This window comes from Apus apus, chromosome 13, assembly GCF_020740795.1.
Source record: "Apus apus isolate bApuApu2 chromosome 13, bApuApu2.pri.cur, whole genome shotgun sequence".
Lineage (NCBI taxonomy): Eukaryota > Metazoa > Chordata > Aves > Apodiformes > Apodidae > Apus > Apus apus.
The window spans coordinates 14,714,394-14,737,879 of record NC_067294.1 but is presented as its reverse complement, the minus strand read 5'-3'; the positions used below and the strand labels follow the sequence as shown (position 1 = coordinate 14,737,879).

Here is a 23,486-nt window from a genome sequence, read left to right as displayed (position 1 = left end):
GTGTGGCGCGGCCGCCGCTGCCGGGGCCGCCGCCATCTTGTGCCGGAGGGGGCTCCTGCCTGAGCCGCCGCGCCCGTCCCGGCCGGGGCCGCGCTCCTGCCCAGAGGGACCGCGGCGGCGGGCAGCGCCTTTCCCGCTCCTCCGCCCCGGCCGCTGCCGTGCCCCGAGGCGGCGGGGAGAGCTGCCCTTGGGCGCGGCGGCCCCGGGGCTGATGCTCGGCGCCCCGCAGCGGGACCCCGCCGCCGGGCCGGGCCGGGCGTGAGGCCGCCGCTTCCCGCCCCGTCTCGTCTCGTCAGCCCCACAGCCGATGCCGTCGCCGGCCGGGCCGCGGGCGTAGCGGCGGGCTCTGCCGAGGAGGCGGGCGCCCGTCGGCCGCGGATCAGGAGAGCCAGGCCCGGCCCCGCGGAGCCGCCGCCGCTGCCCGCCCCATCAGGCGAGGGGCAGGAGGCCCACCGCGGGCGCGGCGCCGCGCCCCGCCCGCCCCCGCCGCCGCAGCAGAGCCGGGCCGCCGCTGCACCATGAAGATCAAGGATGCCAAGAAGCCGTGTAAGGCCGGGGGGAGGCGGCGGCCGTCACCGCCGCGGCGGGGCCCGGGCACGGCGGGGCTGCTGATCCGTGCCTTGGGAAGGTGCCGGCCGGCCTCGGCGCACTCCCGTGAGGGGTCGGGTGCGGGCCTGGGGCTGCGCTGGGAGGGTTCTCTTGGCGCAGGAGGCGAGACAGTCGTGTTTTTGGGGATGGGTGACGGGTTTAGTGAAGATGCCACTTCGTTCCTGCGCTGAACGCCTGCGTGGGCGGCTGCAGCTGGTACCATTTTATTTTGTAAGGGCTAATCAACTTCTGGTTTTTTTAGAGAGAATATTGATTGATATTTGGGGACGAGTCTTTTCTTAAAACGAGATGAATGCTCCCCTGTAATAAGCACAGCCATGATGATGCTGTTTGTTATTTTGGAGTATCATATTTATTTTGGAGGGCACAGGCATGGTTTAGACTCAGATGAATACAGACAAAATGCCTAGGGCCATTGGTACTTTTTTTGTGAGAACAGGGAATTGGATTGAGTAAAGTTAGTCTTCGTACCAGCAGAGTTTTCACAGTGTGACAGATACACAGCTGTGCAAGTCAGCACACCTGTCAGACCTACACAGATAGACCTTAGCTGAAAGGGATGCAGATATTACTCCACTGAGTCAGGCTATTTTTCTTTGTCATTATACTTAAAGACTTATTTTCAGGGTGATTAACTGTATGGAAATGGTGGCTCGTCCTAAAGAACTAGGCTTGTTGTTCTTAGTCATATGACATGCCTGTCTGATGAAGAGCATACAATTAAGAGTCTGTTGAAAGTCTGTATTTTAAATATATTGTTTGAGCAGCCCAACAAGAAGCAAATCATGAAACATATCTTTACAGAGGAAGTATTAGTGTATTTCTAGAAATAGCTATAAACATGCAGTTGACTTTGGCTGTGAAAATACTTTGTGGTGTGTTAAGGAAAGCCTAAATAAGCATCTTGTAACACACAATTAGCCATCACCTCTTATTAGTGCCAGTGTGTGGAAATTGCTGAACCGACTGTAATCATGTTTATGAAGAGTACAGTTCAGACAGCATGTTTTTTATCTGGTATAATACTTAAGGAATGATAGCAAGATTCTGTAGCATTAGTTGGCTCTAAGATGTTTTAGTAGTTTGGTGATTTAAAGTGGTGAGAGTATGGGCTGCTTCTAGTGTAGAAACCTGCTTGTTTCAGCAGTGCCTCTGCTGGGCCTCAAAAGATTCATTTTCTGTAATGATGGATTTAAACCTAATGCTTAGGTATTGGTGCCAAATGTTATCAAGAATTTTTAACTGCTTAAATTAGCTGAACTTGTAGTTGCAGTCTTCCAGTTCTTGAACCTGAACTTTGATGTTGTTTTTATGATGGGAATCAGAATTGGAACTGTATTAAGCAGTGGAGGGGAAGAATACAGTGTCAAACTAAGTTGTTTATTTCATCTTGACTCTTTTACATATCTGCAAGCCCGTGGCCTTTTTTAAGATAGTAGCACTTAGTTTCTTAGGCAACGAACTTTAGGTTCCTTCTACAGGTCTTGACTCCTAGTTACCCACACTGGCTGAAGTAGGAGAGCAGCTGAATGTTTGAGGAGCAGATCCACAAAAGCACTGAGGATGGAAAAGTCCATTGATGCTCAGGGACTTTGATTCTCAAATACTGCTGTCGATTTGTCTTACATGCTCAGATTGACCTGAAACCTGAGTTGGGCTCACAATACCACTTTTAGACTGTCTAGGTCCAAATTGTTTGGCTCAGACAGTGGTCAGTTCATGTCAATACAATTGCTGAGTGGGTATACATTTCTTTAGGCAAAGAAACACAAACAGTCTATGTTGGAGCCAAATTTGATGCAGAGGAAAAACGGTTAATCATTATTTAACAAGAGGTCATTGATCTGTTGTAAAAGCCTGCAAAGTGGAATTGAGGTTGCTTTAGCCTACCTGTACTTTTATCTGTTATGTATGTTTAGCATCATGGAAGAAAGCATGATTGCACAGAGTGCCATGTCAGGTGAAAGGTGAGGGTAAAATGGAGACGTGGTGAGTTCAGAATTTGTGATGTGGATACACACTGCCTAGTTGTGCTTGTGCAGCCCTCCGAATCAAGTCTTCTCACTAGTGCTATTGCTACTTTGTTGTTGTAAAAACTGTGAGAAATGCAGCTGAATTTATGGAGTATGGCTTCTGAAATTTTCTTGAAATAGGCTAGTAAAGGGCCCTTTAAATGTCTAGGCATTTTAAAGGGGGGTAACAGAAATTCAAGTTAGGAAAACCTTGTACTTAAGTGGTTAGTGTAGCAGTGGAAGCTGGGGGGAGGTTGTGGAGTCTCCATCCTTGGAGGATTCTTTGAAAAACTTCAGAGGTCTTCAAGTCTTGGCTGGACAAAGCTGTAGTTGACCTCATCTAGTGTTGGCAACTTTCCTGCTAGGGTGATTGAGAGGTTGGGCTGGATGACCTCCCGAGGACCCTTCCAACCAGAAGTTGCATGATAGCTCTTCTGAGGAAACACCGATGGGAAAGAATGGCTGGCAATTGTAAGAGAAACTTCCAGAGGTGGTTTGGGGGAGGAGATGATAAATGTGAGAGCAGAGTCTTACAGAACCACTGCATTTCTAATAATTAATGCTGTCAGGCACAGTTTATCCTGTGTTTGCATCTGTAAAGTGTTAGGTTATGCCTCTGCGTGCTGTATCTTACTGGAATAAAAACACCTGTCCTCAAAGAGATTGCTGCTGAGATGTCAGCCAAATTAACAGAATGAGCAAGGAGGGAGAAGATGAAAGCAGCAGTATTTTTGTCTTTTATTAGCTTTACACAGTGTGCAGTTGTATGTCAGAAACCTAATGAAGAGCAGTTTCAGTAACTGCCAATTACCACCTGTCCTCCCACTGCTCAACGTGGCCTTTCTGTAGCGTGATCAGAGGTGGTGAGTGGGAACGCGTGCAGAGAGCTTTGAGTTTGGTGGAGTTTTCCCATGAGGGAAATGGGAGGATGTGACACCGCATGTCACGTATGTTTAGTTGGGGTGTTAGTTCTGTCCAGACCAAATCTATTTTGAGCCAGACTTGGGATATGTGAACAAAAAACCTGTTAAAAAACTAGTAAAGTGGAGAAAGTCTCCAGTGCTTCAAGGACTCAATGTTTTGCTCTATAGAGGCTCAAAGACACACATCCATGTGACATGGGTACTGCAAGGGCACTTTGCTGCCCAGCCATCAGGATACTCCCACCTGATTCAGCAGTTCAACAGCCTTTGATGTGCTTTATCTATAGAGTTGTCCTATTGGATGTTACCTACCTTAGACTTCTAACTGATGGAGCAGTTAAGAGTTTACCATTCTCACTCCGCTGTGTGCAGATGTTTTGGGGAAATACTGGAAACACAAGAATGTATGCATGTACATAGAGGAAGATACGTTTAGAGAAACTGCAAGATGCATTTGGTTTCAGTTGCTGTGTTTATAAGCACGAACTGTGTAACAGTTCAGTATAACTTTTATATAGTTAACTTGTCAGTGATCAGATAAGAATGGGCTCAAGGTTAGTTTTGTTCTGAAAGGCAATGTGCTGGGCTGAACTAGAAGATAAGTTTTGTGCATCAGAACTGATAATACTTTCATAAAGAACTGTTGCAGTGCTGGCAGAAGTAAACTTTTCATGTGATTTCATGATCATTTTCCTTTCTTGTATTTTAAGCCAGTATAGAATCACAAACTGCAGCAGGGTTTGGCAGTTGTTCCCGAAGCTGCATTTGCACTTGAAGTGCAAGTCTTACATAAGCTTTCTTAGAAAGAGGACACAAAATCCGGTGCCCTGGTCTCTGCTGTCACTGATAGCTGTGGCTTTTTTCTTTTAAACGATGCAGAGCTCCCTGCTTGAATGAGGAGGCAGCTGCTCTTTGAAGGTTAGTTCACCTTACTTTAGTGCAGGCTTGATCCAGACTGTTATTGTATCTTACAATGAGAAGGAAGTATTTTAAAGGTGTTTGTGTTTCAAATGTGTCGTTACATTCTCAGGAAGGAGTTTACCAGCAACGTGTTTTGCAGTCTTTGAAAGCTGAGTACAAATAGAGCATTAAACTGAAGAGTCTTGGCTGAAAAAGAGGGGGATAATTAAGTTTCTGAGTGTGTACTTCCTGTGGCTTTGGATCCAAAACGGGTGTGCAAAATCAAAATACTAGTATGTGGTCTGGGTGGAGAACTTCCAAGGTCCTCTGCTCTGCTCAAGCAGAACCCATAGAAGAAAATACTTCAACCTTTGTGCTTGTATTGGCATGAGAGACTTTTAACTGTAATTATTTCCTTTTGGCATGTAAAGACCTTATATGATAAGATATAACAACCTTAAGATTGCTGCTAGAAACTAGGCACACCAAGAACTTGGGAATTGCAAACAGGAGAATGAGGCCTCCCTATGTAGCTCTAAAGAATAATTTAAAAGACAACCAACAGCCATTAGCATGGGTTTTCTTACTAGGCAGAACTGCTAGATCACCACTTGAGCAGAGCACCTTGTGACAGCACTCTTCCATGTAGGAAGGGCTTTTCTGCATTGCAGGGAGCAGTTGTAGGCAATTATCTAGAACATCTTTAGTGTTTTAATTCTGTGCAGGCTGCCTCTCAGACCTCTATTCACAGCATGTACAGAACAATCTGTTGCTTTATAGCAAAGGTTCCGAGTTGTTGTGTAGGGACTAGGGACCACAGGGGCTCCTGGCAGAGAAGGGGAGTAAAAGAGATTGGGAATTAATGAGGTTGAATATTGTGATAGTCTACTTGCCTGTTGGAGACAGTTCAGTTTGGTGTGAAGTTAAACCATCACATTAAACCGTATGGGTTTTGACTAACCACTTTGTGTTCTACTTTGCATATTTGTCTCTTCTCAGATAGTAACAATACATACTTTATGTATTCTTAAACAGAGACAGGTTTGACTTCCCAGAAGCAGAATGCATGTTTTTGAAGCAGTTTTATGTAGTCTGTCCAAGGCAATTTGGTGTGTTGAGTAAAAAGCTCAATTCTCACCTTTCCCTTGTCAAATGGCTGCTGAGCTCTGCAGAGAGGAGCTGAACTTTGAAAAGGCAGGGCACTGGATTTGTTCTGTGGACAGCAGTTAAATTCTTACCAAGGAATACTTCTGAGGTCTGCATCAAGTTTTTGTAGAGTCTTCATAGGAATAGGAATAGATACAAAGAGGAAGGCTGAGAAAAGTTTTTTTTTTATTATTAATCAAACCCCCACAGAGCTGCAGGGAAAAAAAGTGTTTTCCTGCAGGTGCATTGACTCTCCTTATGAATTGAAGCTGTAGAACCATGGCTACAGCTGTGCAAGTCCTGAAACCTGCTGCCTGCAGAGATACAAGCTTGAAGTGAAGGTGGAGCAATTGGTTTTGGCCTCTTCTGGAAACATTTCTGTAACTGTGACTACCCTAAGGATCAAGGGAAAGGAAGAGAGTTTACTAGGTTTCCATGTTGTGTCCACATGCAATTACATTCTAGCTCTGTAGAATCAGTGTATTTCGTAATACTTAAAGGTATCTCGAGCATGGATAAATGTTGTATCCTTGCAGTCCCAAAATGGCAGCTGCAGTTCAACAGATAGTGCAATTGCCATATATATGTATGTGTGTACCTTTCTAGGTTTGGAAAACAAAATGGCTTTAATTTTCATGGCTAGATCTGTGAATAAATGAATCAAGAGTGGCTTACATACCCAAGAATCCTTGTGTAATGTCTTCTTCTGGGTTGCTGATACAAGGAGTAAGTTAACAGTATGTGGGCCAGTTGCTTGTTGAAACTCCTCCACCTTGCAAATGAAACTTGAGCAATCTACTTACCAACCAGATCTTGACAAATTTTGAGTGGAAAAATGTGAAACGTTTGGGGTTTGTTGCAGAGGTGAAAAGTGACCTATTTCTTAAGTCTCAGACTCCTTAAATTGCTGTTAAGATCACTCAGTTAACCCAGAAATTTGCTATTGTACAGCATGATCCTGTTTTTCAGCATAATATATGTTCTCATTTTAACTACAGAATAAACTTCCTTAGAGTTCAACTTTCCTTTTTGGTTTAAAAGGTAAAGTTTCTCCCTCTTATTGTGGAATCCTAAATGCTGGTTATTCAGTAGGCCTACTGAGCAGGAACAGTCACAAGTGCTTTATACAACCAGGTTTATAGGGCTTTTTTTTCCCTCTTGGAGCTAGATTTTATCAGACAATTTATCCTTACATTTAAATGTTGTTTTTCAAGATGAGTAGGGTTACTGACTCAATCACTTTTGTTAATATCTGGCTATACTCCCTGGATACCCATTTGTGAACATTCAGGCAACTTTCAAGTTGTTTAGTTTTTTGGGGTTTTTTTTTTTGTTTGTTTTTATTTTCACTCCTGTTACAAATGAACTGGCACACAGCCAGCCTTGACTAAATACATGAAAATATTTTGGTTGGCCATTCTTCTCAAGGGTAGATCCCACTGGTAATGTAAATCAACCTAATTACATCTTAATCATGATGAACATGTTAACATCTTCTGGTTTTAATTTCTGAGTTTCATGCTTCTATAATATATTAATTGCATTTGAAGAAATAAACTGGAACTCTACAGAATGTTTAGGAAAGAAAAAAAATCCCTGCAAACCAAAAGCAAACAACCCAGCAAGTTACAGTGTCAATTAGGAGGTAAAAGTACAAGCTTTCCAGCTAGATGTTCAGGATCTTTTTCAAACTTACAAATTAAATTTTAAACACTGTTTCTTGGGGATGATATTGGGGAAACTCCCAGATGAAGATGTCTTTGTTGTAGGGTTGCTGAGTGTCTCTTTCATTGTGGTTAGGAATATATATTGATACAGGCCTATTCAAATGATGATACATGACATAAACCATAGAATTCCTGTTAGGAATTGCAGTCATCCCACAGCAGTTACAAAGCCAAAATATTCGTGGTTTAGAATTGGATTTTTGTAGTACAGAAGTTCCTCTTACTATCCACGATAAAAAGAAAGAAAAATGGAACCTAGATTCAGTAATATTAATTTTCTGTCTTACATGTACTTCTTAATAGTGCTTTTTGGCTAACTTTGTAACCTCAAGGGGCTCCCCTCCTCAAGGAATACCTCTCTTCAGCTCCATAAATTGGGCATTGTAACTGTGTCAGTTTTTAATATACATAAATTAATGCTTCCCTGGCAAACAAAGCCTGTTAAGTGAGCAACAGATAACTTGGAGGAGGAACACCTATCCTGCTGCTGTCATCAGCTCTGGAGTGTAATCTGCTTTCTCACAAATGTGCATTGCAGTTTTTGTGCTAAGCTATGGCAAAACTAGTATTTTAAGAGTGAAGGTTATTTAAATCCTGTGTTTTCAAAAAAAAAGTGGTTGAATTCTGTTTGAGTTAGTACGAAAGGTGTGGTGTGGTTTGGGGAGTTTTCAGGCGCGGTGAGCGCATGTGACAGCATTTAAATGTGTAAATAGAGTTGCTCATTATTCCATTTTTACCTGCAGCCAGAGGGATATTGAAGGTCACATAATGGAAATTAGTTTTAAATCTTTGTTCCTGTGAGGTTTTTTGTTAGTGTCTCTCTTGTTAAAAATTCTAGCATTGGCTTAAATTACATGTATTGCTTTTGCTCTGTAACAAAACTAATCAATGAATTATTTTATCTTCACAGCTTTTCCATGGTTTGGCATGGACATTGGGGGAACTTTGGTGAAACTTGCATATTTTGAACCTATTGATATCACTGCAGAGGAGGAGCAGGAGGAAGTTGAAAGCTTGAAGAGCATCCGCAAATACCTGACTTCTAATGTAGCCTATGGATCCACTGGCATTCGAGATGTCCACCTTGAGCTGAAAGACTTAACACTTTTTGCTCGAAGAGGAAACTTGCACTTTATTCGATTCCCAACTCATGATTTGCCTACTTTTATCCAAATGGGAAGAAATAAGAACTTCTCAACACTACACACGGTGCTCTGTGCCACTGGTGGTGGCGCTTACAAGTTTGAAGAAGACTTTCGCACAGTAGGTAGCCTGTCTTTCCTCATACTGAACCTGCTGGCAGAAGCCTTGCTGATGATGGGTTAAAGTTAGCAGTACTTTGAAAAACTGGAATGCTCAAAGATTATGAACTATTCCTTTGTTTTTCACTCTTAAGTATGATAATCTAGAAAAATGCTTTTTGACATCATAATAAATATGAAGACCTAATGGTCGCAGCTCATTAGCAACTTCCATTAATGCAGTGAAATGCGGGACATCCTTGAGAAGTTAACCATTTTCTTACCTGTTTTTTCTAATGGGAAATGTAGTTAAACTGTTGAGGAGCTTGAGTCACTTTGAATTTTCTTTCCTAAGCAGCCTTTGATGATAGGCTTTCAGTGTTTGTGGGTCTTAATCTTAACTCATCTTAATTAATTTAGTCTAGTGCATTGTTTAGAGATCCGTGACAATGCTTATGTCTTAAGTCATAGAATGCCAGGTTGGAAGGAACCTCAAGGATCATCTGGTCCAACCTTTCTAGGTACTATTATAGTTCATATGAGATGGCTCAGCACTCTGTCAAGCTGAGACTTAAAACTGTCCTATGTGGGGGAATCTACCACTTCCCTTGGGAGACTGTTCCCTGGTAAATCCACATGGGCTTAAATCCACCTGCTTCAATTGACATGTGACAGTACCCAGGAGGATTTGCTCCATGACTTTTCCAGGGACTGAAGTGAGCCTAATGGGTCTGTAATTAACTGGGTCCACCATTGAACCCTTCTCAGATGAGGGTGACATTAGCCTCCTCCAGTCTTCAGGGACATCTCCTGATCTCCACGACTTCTCAAAGATCATGGAGAGCAGCTTCACACTGACATCAGCAGCTCTCTCAAGACCCTTGAGTGGATGGCATCTGAGTCCATCGATTTGTACAGGTCAAGCTCCTGTAATAGTTCACACACCAGCTTTTCATTGGTTTTATCAACTGCAGTGTGGTTCAGGATTTTCTTGAGGTGTTTTGATTCTTCCCTTGACAATCAAAATTGATCACTTGTTTAGGTGCAGTTCCTTTCCAAAGATAGTTGCTTGTAACTGAGAATCTTATCACAGTATCCAGTGTGCACATGTCCTAGATTTAAAGTGGCTGCAGACCTTTTGTGCTTCTAGAGACAAGAAAACTTTCAATAACACAAGATGTTTGATTTCCAAAATCTCTTTGTATTTCCATTCTTGTGGAAATAATCATATAGCAATACAAGTCTTGCATAGAGCTGGTACAACTGTTTGTGGGGTCACAGTTTGTGCAGCAGAACTAGTTCATTATCTAAAACCCCACCACAAAATGTTATGTTGGAGTAGTTCCCTAAAGCTTCACAGCTGTGCTATGGCAAGAAAAGCTGAAGGCACCAAGGGGACAGAGGAGAGGACTGGCAGTGCTGTGATCTGGTTCTGATGTCAATCGGCAGGGTGCAGTCCCATGTGATTGTTTGTAACTTTGTAACCCATCTGTAGGCTGCTTTCTGCATGTGAGCTCACCTGGTTCACAAATAGACTTTATGCGTATTTTCTCTTGGATTAGATCCTAATTGGACTCTGTAATTGTTGGAACTCCCTGCTGTGGTAACAGAGACAGCATGAAAGCCCAGAGTTAAATTGGATTAATCATGGTGTGAAATTACAGGCTTCCTGGAATCCACAGCACCTCTTAAACTGTCTTTCTGCTTTATGAAAGAACAGCAGCTCAAATGTGATGTGCAAAACTGAGGAAGAACTGTGACAAACCTGAAGTCCCATAGAATTTCTGACCTGGGGTTTTCTTAGTATTGGAGTATTAATGAATTTGCAAGGGTAGTTAGTATGATTTCATTGAGGTTTTTATCTTAGGTTTGTATCTCCTGACATCTTAGAAATTACTGACTTCTAAGGTGGGGGAAGAAACCACAAACCTTGAAAAGACGTGCAGATATGTGAGCTTCACTGAGACAAACTTGATGGGGCCTCTAGGGTATTTGGCCACCCTTTTTGTTTTTTTTTAATTTAGGTTGATGAAAAATGTTGCTCAGTTTTCAGTGATTAATGTCCGAGTATCTCAAAAGTTATCTTTGGGCTTGCCAAAGCAGATATTTATACTGTTTGCTCTTGATTCAAGCCTGATAATCTAGCTTTATAGTCAGAGTAATTTGCTAATTGATACATTCAGAATTTACCTCTGAATTCTTTGTTGGTGTTATAGAGGAATTGAAGTTCCTGAATTAGCTGCCTGAGATGGCTTCTTAGGGTTAGGCAACACAAATACATTTGTAAATTTGTAGCATGTTTAAGCTATGTTAGAACATGTTGACAGTGTCTTTTTTGCTTTTTTAACACAGATTGGAAACCTCCAGCTGCACAAACTGGATGAGCTTGACTGCCTTGTCAAAGGCTTATTGTATATAGACTCTGTCAGCTTCAATGGCCAGGCAGAGTGCTATTATTTTGAAAATGCCTCAGATCCTGAGAGATGCCAAAAGATGCCTTTTAACCTGGATGATCCATACCCACTGCTGGTTGTTAACATTGGTTCAGGAGTCAGTATTTTATCAGTCCATTCCAAAGATAACTATAAAAGAGTAACTGGAACAAGGTAATTTAAAAACCTAAGTTGAAGCTGCTATTTTATGGAACAATGAGCCCCCTGTTTTCAAAGTGCTTCCTCTCCCTGACTCCTCCCCCTTATCTCTTCCCTCACCCTGTAGTAGGGAAAAGTATTTTATCTCTCATTTACTGCTGTATTCATTGAAGCACACCCTCATAGTGGTGTTAGGAAGGAGATTTAGCCAGTATCATCTTTATCAATCCATGAGAGCTAGGAGTGCTCCATAGTGAGAGTTCTATAGCTCTTGTCATAAGTTTTGGTGTCCAGTGAACCCGTGTCTTTCTTCCTTCATAAAAATAAATACATCCACATGTTTTACAGAAGATGATTGAGGATTAGAATCAGTAGTATGGTATGGGTATTTAGGGAGTTTTAGTCTCTAATGAAGTCTTCCAGCTTACATTTTGAGAGCTGATAACTATTTGTTAGCTCTTCCTGTATGGTTAGCTTCTTCTAAGTGACTTACATAAATGTTAGCATGATTGACAGCTCTTTGTGTAGTGAACCTTGAGCAAGAAAGCACAGTGTGATGTTTAAGATACAGGGCTTTGTTAATTTTGTTTGTCAGACATAAGAGTCTTTGATGTGAGAAAATACTATTTAAAAGCAACTAGTTTTCTTTATTAGTCTAGGTGGAGGGACCTTTCTTGGTTTATGCAGTTTGTTGACGGGCTGTGAAAGTTTTGAAGAAGCTCTGGAGATGGCATCCAAAGGAGACAGCACACATGCTGACAAGTTGGTTCGTGATATTTATGGAGGAGACTATGAAAGATTTGGCTTGCCGGGATGGGCTGTAGCATCCAGGTAAGCAAGACATTTTTTAATTGATTTTTCTGATGGTTTGAGGAGCTTCAAAAGCAAGATTTAAACTAATACAGAGAAAAGTGCTTTTTGCAGACTTCTGTTGTAGTCAAGTTATGTTTTCATCCTGAAGTATTTTTCTGAAAACTCCCTTTTTCTGAAAGCTTTAGACCATGTGAACCTGCAGGTGCCTGCTAGCTAGGTATTGAAGAAACCTTAGATATGACACAGAGTTCTTAATAGTAAAATATCATGCATAGCTATGGATTCTTGTCTTGTTTTTTCTTTTCTATCATTCGTAAGAAATTAACAGAAATGTCCTTCTAATCTAGAACTCTTCATTTATATAAATTATGTCTGTTAGTCATTTATTGGCTGTTGCAGAAGATTGTGTTCCTTCATAAAACCATCCAGCTGATCTGGATGCCTTCTCTGAGAACAGAGGATCAGATGGAGATTGTGAGTGAGGAAGCAAGCAGGAGGAGTTGAAGGATTCACCAGTCTGACTTAGACATTGACTTAATTTACAGTGACTAGGTTTGCAGAGTAGTCTTGCCTAAGAATAAAACTACTTTTTGCTGTAGGTGCTTCTTTATAGAAGTCCACAATCTAAGCAAAAATACTTTGAAATCGTGATTGTGACAAGAGTATGTCAGTTGTCAAATGGCTGTACTTAATACAGATTTAATAAGAACAAGCATGAGGCTTAAGTTCTGTTACAGCATTAAAATTACATGTATTTTATTCCTTCACTGGAAACATTCTTGTCACAATTACATCATGAAATTACTTCAAATGCATGTGAATCACTTTGTACCAAATGGATATTTTTTTTCCTGTTACAGTTTTGGGAATATGATCTACAAAGAGAAGCGAGAGTCTGTTAGTAAAGAAGATCTTGCAAGAGCCATATTGGTCACCATCACCAACAACATCGGGTCTATTGCCCGGATGTGTGCAGTAAATGAGGTAAAAACTTCTGACAAGGGAGTGATCTGTCTATAGGTCTAGTCTTTTGTTTCAGATTAAATTCCTACTATAATGATGTATCATTTTAAACCTTTTAGTATGTTCTCAAATTAAATGAAGATCATCATTCATCTAGTATTAAAGAACTAGGAATTGGTGTCGAATATTTTTATTGCCTTTTGGAGAAGTGGAACAGGATGTCTTTGCCAGTGGGGAGGGAAACCTAATGAGGAAGGTTTCAAAGTAGCCTTGTTAGAGAATGGAGCCCAAAGGCTGCAGATATGTGAGGGACCAGGGGAGCAGGGATGTTGTGATGAAAGGACTTGTAGTCCCCTTGTGAAACTGGCATGTTTGTGGGTCCAACTTTAAGTTTCTGTACAGAAACACATACAGCATGGGATATTAGAGCACCTGTAAGTCCTAGTTCTCATGAGGGACTATCCAAGCCCCTATTGGAAGGGTGACATGGCAGATCACAAGCAGTCCATGTCAGTCTGTTGGGGACAATTTTCTGGCACAAGTGCTAGGCAGGCTGCCTAGGCAAGCAGGGTGCTATTCATGAGTGAAGAACTGGCAGCCAGGTACAGCCATGCACAGCAGAAGGATGGGAAGGAATGGGCACAAGCAAAGGGAATTCTGATTGGTATAAGGGGAAAAAATGCTCACAGTGAGAGTGGTTGAGCCCTGAAACATGGACTTGGAGAGATACTGTGGACTGTATCCTTGGAGAGTTTCAAAACATGTGACTTGAGCAACCTGAATGTTGAAGTTGCTGAAAGACACTTTTGAGTAGTGAGTAGGACCTGGTGGCCTCCAGCAGTTTCTTCAAGCTGAAATTCTTTTGTGATTAAAGCTTATAGAAAGCCTTGCTTCTAGTTAAGTGTTATTTTTAATTCTTACTAACTCTCGGACTTCAAATTGTTTTGACATCTGTCTTCTTACTGGTTGGTACAGACAGTTTCCTACCCTCTTCAGTTTCTCCAAGCTCTGCTAAGCAGAACCAGTATGCATTCAGTTACAATGTGATTAGCATAGACTTAGATTAGGCAAGAACCTAGGGAAGAATACTGAATACAGGCATAGAAGACGTGGGTGTCTGTGCACCAGGGTTTTTTTCAGTTGTTATCAACACACATTGGACAAAGTGAGGATTAGTAACTAGCAGCTTTCCTGAGAAGACCAAAGGTAACCCTTCTTTTGCTTAGGAGCCAGACTAAGATGTTTTTCTGCTTTGAATATTGCAGGTTCTACCTCCATTTTCTTCTTTCTCTCATGTGTATCTTGGAGAAGAAAGTCAGTTTTGTGGACATTGAGTTACCTTTAGCTTTTATGCTTTTGGGCAAAGCTCAGGAATAAAAAGGTTAAGATCAAGGTGAAGTTAAAAGTACATACTAATAGTCTGAGTCTAAGACAAATGTATGCTATTTATATTTATGAGTGGGGTAAAGGAGTACAAATCAGAACTCAAAGAGCACAAATGAGGTTTTTTTCCTAAGGTTCTTGGGGTTTTTTTGTCTAATTTCAACCCTGTTACAGAACTACAAATCTTAAGAAATGGCTGATAGTGATCTGCAAACTAATATCTCTGATACATATAAAATTGATTTAATTCTTTCAACATCCTGCTGTAGAACAGAATTATGTTTAAGTGTTTTAACAGTGTGTTTATTTTATCTTCACTGTGAAATAATCAAGATGGTGAAAAATGGTTGCATGTTAGTAATTTGAACTGTCATACTTGTTTTTGTAGCAACTTGCCTACAAGTATTAATCTAACGTAACTAAGTGCTTATTTAAGCACTAAGTTAAGCACTGACACAATTAAATTTTCTTTAGTTCTTGCTCTCATACCATTAAGCTAGTGTTTCATGTTGCTTCCACTTAACGTTGAATGTATTTCAGTGAATGGAGAAGATTGAACAGTTTTCACTTTTTTACATTTTACTTGATTAAAATTCACAGCTCACTTCTGATATTTAAGTCTTAGTCTAATTTTAAACTGAGGTATATTGAGGTCTGAAGATGAAAGGAACATCTGCTATGTCTTACTGTCTTCGGCTTCTTTACAGTGCTGCCTTGTTGCATATGGATCAAGCAGCATTGTACAGGGCTATGAAGGCATTGAGTCTTCTCTTCCAAGTACAAGTATTTTCCTTTAATTTCACTTTTAGCTGGGCTGTTTCTTTGGCTTAGTTACTGGAAATGTTCACTTAATTTGAAACACAAGTGCTACTTTTCTGTAAATTAAGGTCTTTAATTCCTGAGGGTTGCACGGCTTTTCCTTTTCCCCAAGTATGCTGTTTTAAATTTTGGAACCATGTTTTAATTGTGGTTTTAATTGTTTGGTTATTTTTTTTCTTGCTCCAAACAGTCTGTTCTTTCATAGCTTAATTTTTCAAAGCTGTGTTGCACAGTGAAAAGACTTAATCCTTTGCTTTTCTCTTCTTTTTAGAAAATAAACAGAGTTGTGTTTGTTGGCAATTTTTTACGTGTGAATACTTTGTCAATGAAGCTTCTTGCATATGCACTGGATTACTGGTCAAAAGGCCAGCTGAAGGCCTTGTTCCTAGAACATGAGGTATGCTGTGGTTCCTTATCTGCATGTAGGGTTTTAACATAAACCAAAAATGCATGCCTTGACTAGCTCTCAGACACGTGGTAACCTGAGACACCAAGTACTCACAGACACTGCAAAGAGGAGGAGGTTGCTCTGGCTGTGTTGGTTCTCCAGGGTCACTCTGCCACTGAAGTGCTTCAGTCACTTGGGTTTATCTCAGTTCACACCATCGATTTTTGAAGAGGGCCAAGACATGTTAAGATCTGTGCTAAGTTTCATCAGTCTTTGCTTGGTTTTGGGTGGCAACAATAGCAATTGCATTTCAGAGATTAGAGAGATCTAAAGCATGGGCCTTTGAAACACTTAATTGTTCTCAAGTGAGCTTGAGCAACATCCTGAAAGACAAGACTGCTTTCAACAAGGACAGCTTTCCTGGTACCACAGATCAACCTAAAAGTTGCTGTAGTGATTTTATGCTCTGAGACTAACTTGCTTTTGAGCAGTTTCTGCAATCTAGATCAGTATGTAATGCTGAGAGAGTTCACCTGTTTTCGTTGAAGTGTAGGCAACTGGTATTAATTACAGGTGCAGTAGCTGGGGGACTCATAGCTGTCTTGGCAGTTGGCTGACAGCTTTTGGCCTCCATTCATTGGTCTGCAAATATTACAGCTTTACATCTATTCCCCTTCAGTAGATTCTTACAACTTTTTTCCTTTCTTGCTCAGCCTGAGATTGACAGTAGTCTGTCTTGGTGCTAGTGTCTGCAGTAACAGCAGAATGGTTCCTTGTTAACTCTACCCCCAATCAGATTTTTCTTGAATAAATTTTAAATTCTTTCACTTGGTCAAGTGTAGACTCTAAACACTTCTATATTTCGTAGTTATAGGGAGGGGAACATATTATTTGCCCAAAGGGGAAAAGTAATCCAGCAGGAGAATGTGGAGTTTTTTATGCAGGCAAGTATACAGAACAACAAATGGTGTTGAAGCTCTGTCATAATTCTTAAAAAAATGTGATATTAAGTTAATTTAAGGAATTTTTTACTTGAACCTTAGGAATAGTGTTGTTGTGGATGAAGATCCTCTGGCAATGAAAATATGAAGCTCCTATAAGGAAAAGCAAACCAAACCTGATTTCCATGCTTCAGGAGTATTGATACATGTCTTAGGAGTCTTGCAGTGTGTGGGGAGGCTTGGGGTGAAATCTAAAAGCCAGAGAAGGATAAAATGTTTGTTTTGCAGGCTTTAAAAAATGCTAAGATTACATATGAAAAGAGTATGGTGTTCTCTCTGTACCATTGTTCCACCAGGTGTTTTGTTGTCATTGACATGTGATGAGCACAGTATTCAGTACCCTACTTGAACCTGAAATACTTGTTTTTTTGTTTTGAACAGGGTTACTTTGGAGCTGTTGGTGCTCTTCTCGGGCTGCCAAATTTCAGTTGAGAGACCGGATGTCACTACACTGAACTGTTTTCCACCTGAATGACACTTGTTTATGGCAATGGAAACTAAATCTGGGGAGGGGAGAAGAAAATAGCCGGTTTTCCATCCCTGTTTTTAAGAAGTGATGTGCTACTGAATATTATCATTGTAGGGAAGGGGTTTGCACACTGTTGGGCATTGAAAAGTGAAATGTTTGGGGATTTCGTTCATGTTCTTTGGTACGTACAGCCAGTATTACACATGCAATACATCTTCTGAAAACAAGCTGCCAGAAGAAGGAATGCCAATCCCCTAAGTGCTCAGTGTGAAAATTTTGCAAATTTACTCCTGAGGCTTTAGGCCCATCAGTTTTTTTCTGTAACTGATGAATGAAAAATTAATGTCATTAGTTGTACTATATTATGAGCACAGTTTCCCCTCTGTACGTATAGAAAACATCTTTAAAATCAGTAAGGTACTATCTACAAGGTGAGGAAACTGTAGACAATTGCTTCCCACAGGAAGAATAGTAATTATTTTATTTTTATGTGTAATGGAATTAATATTAATGGTTTAATTCTCAGTGGGAAGAGTAGAAACACAAAAAAAATGGGCCAAAGCGGCAGAATAAACAGTTAATGTTTTGAAGGTTTTGTCAAGATATTCACTCACCCACTGCACTTACTTGAAGATGCAGCTGGTATTTTGGGAAGATCCTCTGTCTTTGATTGGCTTTGGAAAAAGAATGTGATGATTAATGAAAGCAAGTTGTGGGGGTTGGTTGTTTGTTGAGGACATGACTTCCAAAATGCATTCTGGTTTGGTTTTTTTTTGGTCTCTCTTCTAAATTCTGACATCATGCATCATTATTTGCAAAGGTACCACAAAGCCTGAGAGAATTGAAGAAATCTTTATAAAAGAGACTAAATATGGGACCTTGTAATTCTGATGCTTTGGCTCATTTCTGTGGAAGTTTGGAAAATTTCTGCCCCATCCTACTAATCTGAAACTGATTTCACCTTAATTTTATAAGATTTAATCAGAATCTAATCAGATGTTGAAAATGAAAGGTTGTTAGCATACTTTAGGATTTGGGAGTTTGATTTTTGAAAGTTGAGGACAGCATCAGTTTGTGTTGCAGGACCAACATTTAGTGCACTTGCAGTATAGAACTGTTCATCAAATTGTGGCCTTGGGATAAAATCCATGCTCTGGAACTGTTCTTTGGGTTTTTCTGTATACTTTTAAAATTTACAGTTGTGATTATTGTTACAGGTTTAGTCCTGAAGCCAGGAAATGAGATCTTAAACTTGTAAGAATATTAAACAATCATTAGCTATATGACTCTTTCTGGACTAAAGAACCACCCAATTTTATGCTATCATTTTAATGTTAAATATTTTCTATAAGTGCATGAGGAGCAATCATACTAAACCCTATTCAGATGTTGGGTTTTAAGGTGTTTTTAAAGCCTGTGTTATATTCACAAACACATCCACCTCGTGTGCAACAAACCTCTCTGTGCTATTTTCAGTCTTCTTTTTCTTTTCCTATAATTCCAAGCCCAATACTCGCATGTTCAAAAAATAAAGAAGTGTTGTCCTTTAAGAATACAGTGACTTAGAGTAGCCAATTCATTAAGCCCAATGCCAGTGGCAAATGCATTTCCTTGTATTGTTGCTTTTCCTGGTACTCATACTACATTTCCACTGTGCTTGCTTTGTTGTTTCATTTTAGACAAAAAAGCAAACAAAAGCTACACTCAGTTCAACTGATCTGATGCTAAATGAGAGTGCTTCAGAGAACAAGTCAATACGGTTTTCATAGAATGTCTTTATAGACGCTCTATTCTGTTTCTTTGGAGTTCCAATTGATTATAGAAAGTAACTTTTGGTTGTAAAACTTTAATTTTCTGAATATTTTGACAACCTTCTGAAAATTTTGCAAACCAACCACTATTTTTATTGCCAAGTGAAGTACTTTGACATGTACTACAGCTCAATTAGAGATGGTTCCTTTAGGCCATGTTTATTGCTACTTCACTTCTCATTTTGTAATGCTAAAAGAGACCTCTTGAAGCAGTAGTTGGAAGTTACTTGTATAAAATTTACCAGAAGCACGTGTAGAAGATTATTACCTAATGACCATGGTTAATTTAAACCCTTTGAAGTTGATATGACCTAAAATGGATTTTTAAAGGAAATTGTATGGAGAATAAATTAATGGAGTAGTTCTTGAATAGGTGTGCTGTATAGAAACTACTGTGAGAATCAAAAAGTATGCCCTACCTCTGTTGTACTTCCCTTGTGCTTCTAAAAAAAGTCTGCTTCCTTTTGCTAGTTTTAGCAGCACAACTGTTATTTCATTGCAAAAGCAAGCAGAGTTTGCAAGCCCTATTGTAAAGCCCAGGGGTCCTGTATTGGAGCTACATCTTTGGGTTTTATCTCAATTTCTCTTAATTTAGAACTTGTTATTAGAGTCTCCAAAGATTGACACCAGTAGAAATGTTAGGCATCACAAATATGTGCAAGACAAGCCTTAAAGTCTTTTCATCTAAATTCTCTCCTAAACAGGTTGAAAAGGCTTGTTTCTTTTACACAAACTGAAGTAAGCTGCTTTTTCCTCATCTCTGTTTTTACTTTAACCCTGGCTATTTCTTTTCCTCAAAGCAAATTGGTTGAAGCAGCATTAGAGTGATTTAGTGTGATGTGCTACAGTAGGAAAAATTCGGGTTCTTCTCAGGGTTACTGTTGTCTTCTCATGTGGAACTACTTCTCTAGAGGAGAGTTGCATGGTATTTCTTCTACTAAAGTAAAATGTAAAGCTCATTTTGAATGTGTAATCGTTTTCAGCTCAATCAGCCATGTGAGTGCCTTTTAATTTTTTCATATCATGCCAACTCTGCTGGTATAGAGACTTTATCCAGGAGGTTTCCTAACAGGAGTTGCTTACCAGAGAAATGGCAGATAATTTAGTTGGCCATGAAGATGATCCCTTCTATCAAATGTAGCTAGAGCTGCCAGGAAAACAGCATCAGGTTTCTGGCTTCTGATCCCTGTAGCCCTCTCCTTGGGTTAATGCTTTTGTGTTTCTTGGTCTCATTTCTTCAGCTTGGTCTTTAAATATTACGCACAGTTTTATTGTATTTGTATCTCCCTAAAAGCCATGCAAGTTGTAGTTGCCTGAGTACAGATTATTTCTGGCCAAAGAAGTTCCTTTTTAGATGAAGCTGTTCCAAGTTGGTATGGCTATTAAGTTTCATCACTCTCACCTTTCTAGTTCTACTAGGGGAACTGCAATTGGAAGGAGAGGGAAAAACTACATGTGGAGTATTTAGCAAGCTGGAATGAACACACCCTCAGCACACTTCACTAGCAGAGGTTTAAGTATAAACACTTTTTCATTGTTTTAGTAAAGCCTCAATAAATTTACCACTTTGGAGAGAAGCAGCACTGATACACTTACTTTGTCTTATAGTTTGGTCTGGATTTTCAAAGGATGGTCAAATGCCTGGCCTGCCTTTTGAAGATCTTTCTGTAGTGTTCTGCAGGCAAGCACCTGTGTGGTTCTGCCAACACCTCCAGTCATAATTTGAGAGTTATGACATGGAAAGAATATTGAGACCACACCGTCCCACTTCCTCTCAGCCTGTATATTAAGTATAAAAGTTCGGTTCTGGCATCTCATAATGGATTAAATATTACTTCAGTAATACTGTCAGATTCCTATGTGGATTTAAGTTGTTGGCAGTACACATGCAAGGTGATTGTGTTGCCCTTAAGGGTTGTAATACTAACTCTGTCTCTATCCAGTACAGGTCTTCAGGAAATACCTGCTTCCAGATAAGCTGCAGTAACTTCTCATTTCTAAATGTTTCAGAATAACAGTGGGATTTTAACTTTTGGAACTGATTGAAGTGTCTTTTACCTAGAGCAAATCCATGCTTCTTAAAGACTAGATGGTGTTGTATGCATTGAGTCATTAATTTACATTAATGCCTAAATTTACATTCAGTCTGTTTTTAAATATTGTTTTCACTACTCGCATTCTGGATACTAGAGGATACAATCCTGAGGAAACAATGTACCTGACATCAGAGATGAAGCTCAGCCTATTATCTTCTCTCCATTTGCACACCTGACCAGACTGGTGTTAGCTGAGCAACAGGGCTTTCTGCAGTCTCTCTTTGGGGGGTTATGTAGGCTTAAAAAAAGACATTTAATATGTAGTAGAGCTTTGCTTAGGTTTAAAAGTGAACAAAAGTCTATGGGTCAGAATAGAAACATTTGACCAAGACCTGTAGGTCACAATGCAGAGCTGGGAACAGACTTGGCAGTTACTGGTTTGGTTGTATTAATTTTTCAGTTTCCCATTAATGCACGGAGGGGGAGCAGCTTAATCATCGTTAATAATCATGAATAAAATGCATGAATTAACTCCTCAGACATGACCATGCAAGATTAAAAAAAATGTTTGATCACAGTATAGAGGCATAATTCCCTGCTTACATTCTATAAGTTTTCCTGGTATATTCCAAAGTACATCACCTGTGATAAAACTACTCATTCCTTAAGCTTAAAGTCTGCAAAGAACTCATATTAGAACATTTTACTAGTTTTGTTTACTTCACATGTGTAAAGCATATTAAGTATTCATAAAAACACACTTTCTGAAAACATCTCAAAAGATGCTGTAATATATGTGTAATTATTAATGTGCTAATGGGATCTGTTTGAGCGATCTGGGTTTGCATAACTGAGTGTCAAATCCTGCTCACTGGAGTTACTGGAGTAGATGGTTCTCTTAAATGGGGACTGTTCTAAACTAATGAGCAAGATTAGGCCTCAAGGTCTTCTGCCTGGGGAACACAATAATGCTACTTTGCATATTCCTGCTGGTGCTAAATCATTTGTTGAAAATACAGATTCTAAATAGAAATTGTAAATAAAATATTTATGGCCTGGTCCTTTTTGACAGACTTTAAATGTATGATTTGCAATTTTTTGGCCTTATTTCAAGTTGCCCTTTTGTTTTTCTTAAGAGAGTATGGACTGCATTTGTTAATGTGGCCAAGTCACTGGCAGTTTTGGCTTCCTGTGCTGCTTTCTGTAAGGCCCATGACATTCCTGGTGTGCATTATGGTACGGATGATTTCCATTGCTGGATTGCAGTGTTATCCTTCATCTTGTTTTGTCATGGTAGCTGTTGGAACAAACAGTACCAAGTAGAACACGATTGGCATTTGTTCTCTGTTAAAACATCTAGTAAATCAGCCATTACTGTAAGCATTTGGGGAAGTTGTTGACAATGCAAAAATACCCATTTAAATAATTTTAAAAGCTAAATGTGTTCATCTCACCTATAAAATAAGCAGGGATATGGTGTGCCAGTTGCTAATCTTTACTATAAATTGCTAGCATTTCACAATTGTTGTAGCGTCAATTTAAGAACATTGTAAATACAGGCTTTGGGAGGAGGTGTACTAGTTTCAGATTCTGCATTGCAAAAGAATTGAGTTATAAAACTAGTGAATTAGTATTTTGAGACATTACATTTAGAACATACGATCTAGTGTCTTGATGGTATAGAGATAGGATATAGAGGGCTTCTGATAATTGCACTTTTTTATGTTTCTGAGTTTTGGCATTTTAACAAATGAGTATTTAATTTTCCATCTACTGTCTTGTTATATGCAGGCCTTCTAATCACCAATTGCTGTCTTCAAATATTTTAGTTAGTTAGGAAAATGGACAAGCCAATTTATAAAATTGGAAACCCTTGTAGGATGCAAGTTCTCCAAAGAGCCATTTGGTTAAGTTGCCTTATTCTATTACATTGCACTCATGTTATGTCTCCACTTCCTTGTTTACTGTTCAGACACTGAAGATGTGATGTAAAAATATGTGCTACAAATTATAATTCATAAATTACTGGTTAATACCTTTGTGTCACCTGTTAATACAGCTCTTGTAAATTATACCTTGATGCCATCTGTAATACAGCTCTTGTAAATGGTTTAAATTATTTTTCTTTTTATAGATTCTCATTACTAAATGTACAGATTAGATCCCTTTAATATGTCACTGAATAATTTGATTGGGACCCAAATATGGCCAATGCTGTAACTCCCATCAAAACTGTAAATTATTCTTTACTGCTTGTTTGCATGAATGAAGTTTTGGGTTTCATTTACTTTGTCATAACCCAGCTCCTCTGTGATGGGCCTACTTTTTACAGTTTATTTTCCTGGTTTTATTACCCTTTGTTCTGTATGAATGTTGAAACAGTACTTTGTCTTTCCTAATAAATAATTTGAGATTGTTCATTGTTTGCCTGTGTTTGTGGGGCTTGGGGGAGGGATTTCTGGGTGTGTTTTTCCTTTAGCATGTTAAGTTGCTGATACTTGATGCTGGGGGTTGTTGTGTAATGTTTATACAGAGGAAACGTGGCTGGTGTGCTTTTCATGTTTTTTTTTCCTCTTCTTTAATAAAAACCTATGCTTCATAGTACTTAGATTCAGGTCCTGTTTTTAAAAACATTTGATGTCCTAAAGAACATC

General features: G+C 39.7%; 1 protein-coding gene across 1 annotated transcript; it reads left to right on the top strand.

Moving 5' to 3' along the window:
• On the top strand, positions 1–23,250 carry PANK3 (pantothenate kinase 3). Its single transcript, XM_051631312.1, has 7 exons — positions 1–546; positions 8,228–8,580; positions 10,911–11,164; positions 11,804–11,980; positions 12,823–12,946; positions 15,399–15,524; positions 16,898–23,250. The coding sequence occupies exons 1-7, from the start codon at positions 519–521 to the stop codon at positions 16,946–16,948; spliced, it is 1,113 nt and encodes a 370-aa protein (XP_051487272.1). The 5' UTR covers positions 1–518; the 3' UTR covers positions 16,949–23,250.
• The last annotated feature ends 236 nt before the right edge of the window (positions 23,251–23,486 follow it).

Excerpts from the sequence above, each read along its gene's own strand:
- PANK3 (XM_051631312.1), top strand. The coding sequence starts at position 519 with ATGAAGATCAAGGATGCCAAGAAGCCGT. Across the intron at positions 8,581-10,910 it reads TTGAAGAAGACTTTCGCACA|ATTGGAAACCTCCAGCTGCA; the intron begins GTAGGTAGCCTG and ends TTTTTAACACAG. Across the intron at positions 11,165-11,803 it reads AAAAGAGTAACTGGAACAAG|TCTAGGTGGAGGGACCTTTC; the intron begins GTAATTTAAAAA and ends TTTCTTTATTAG.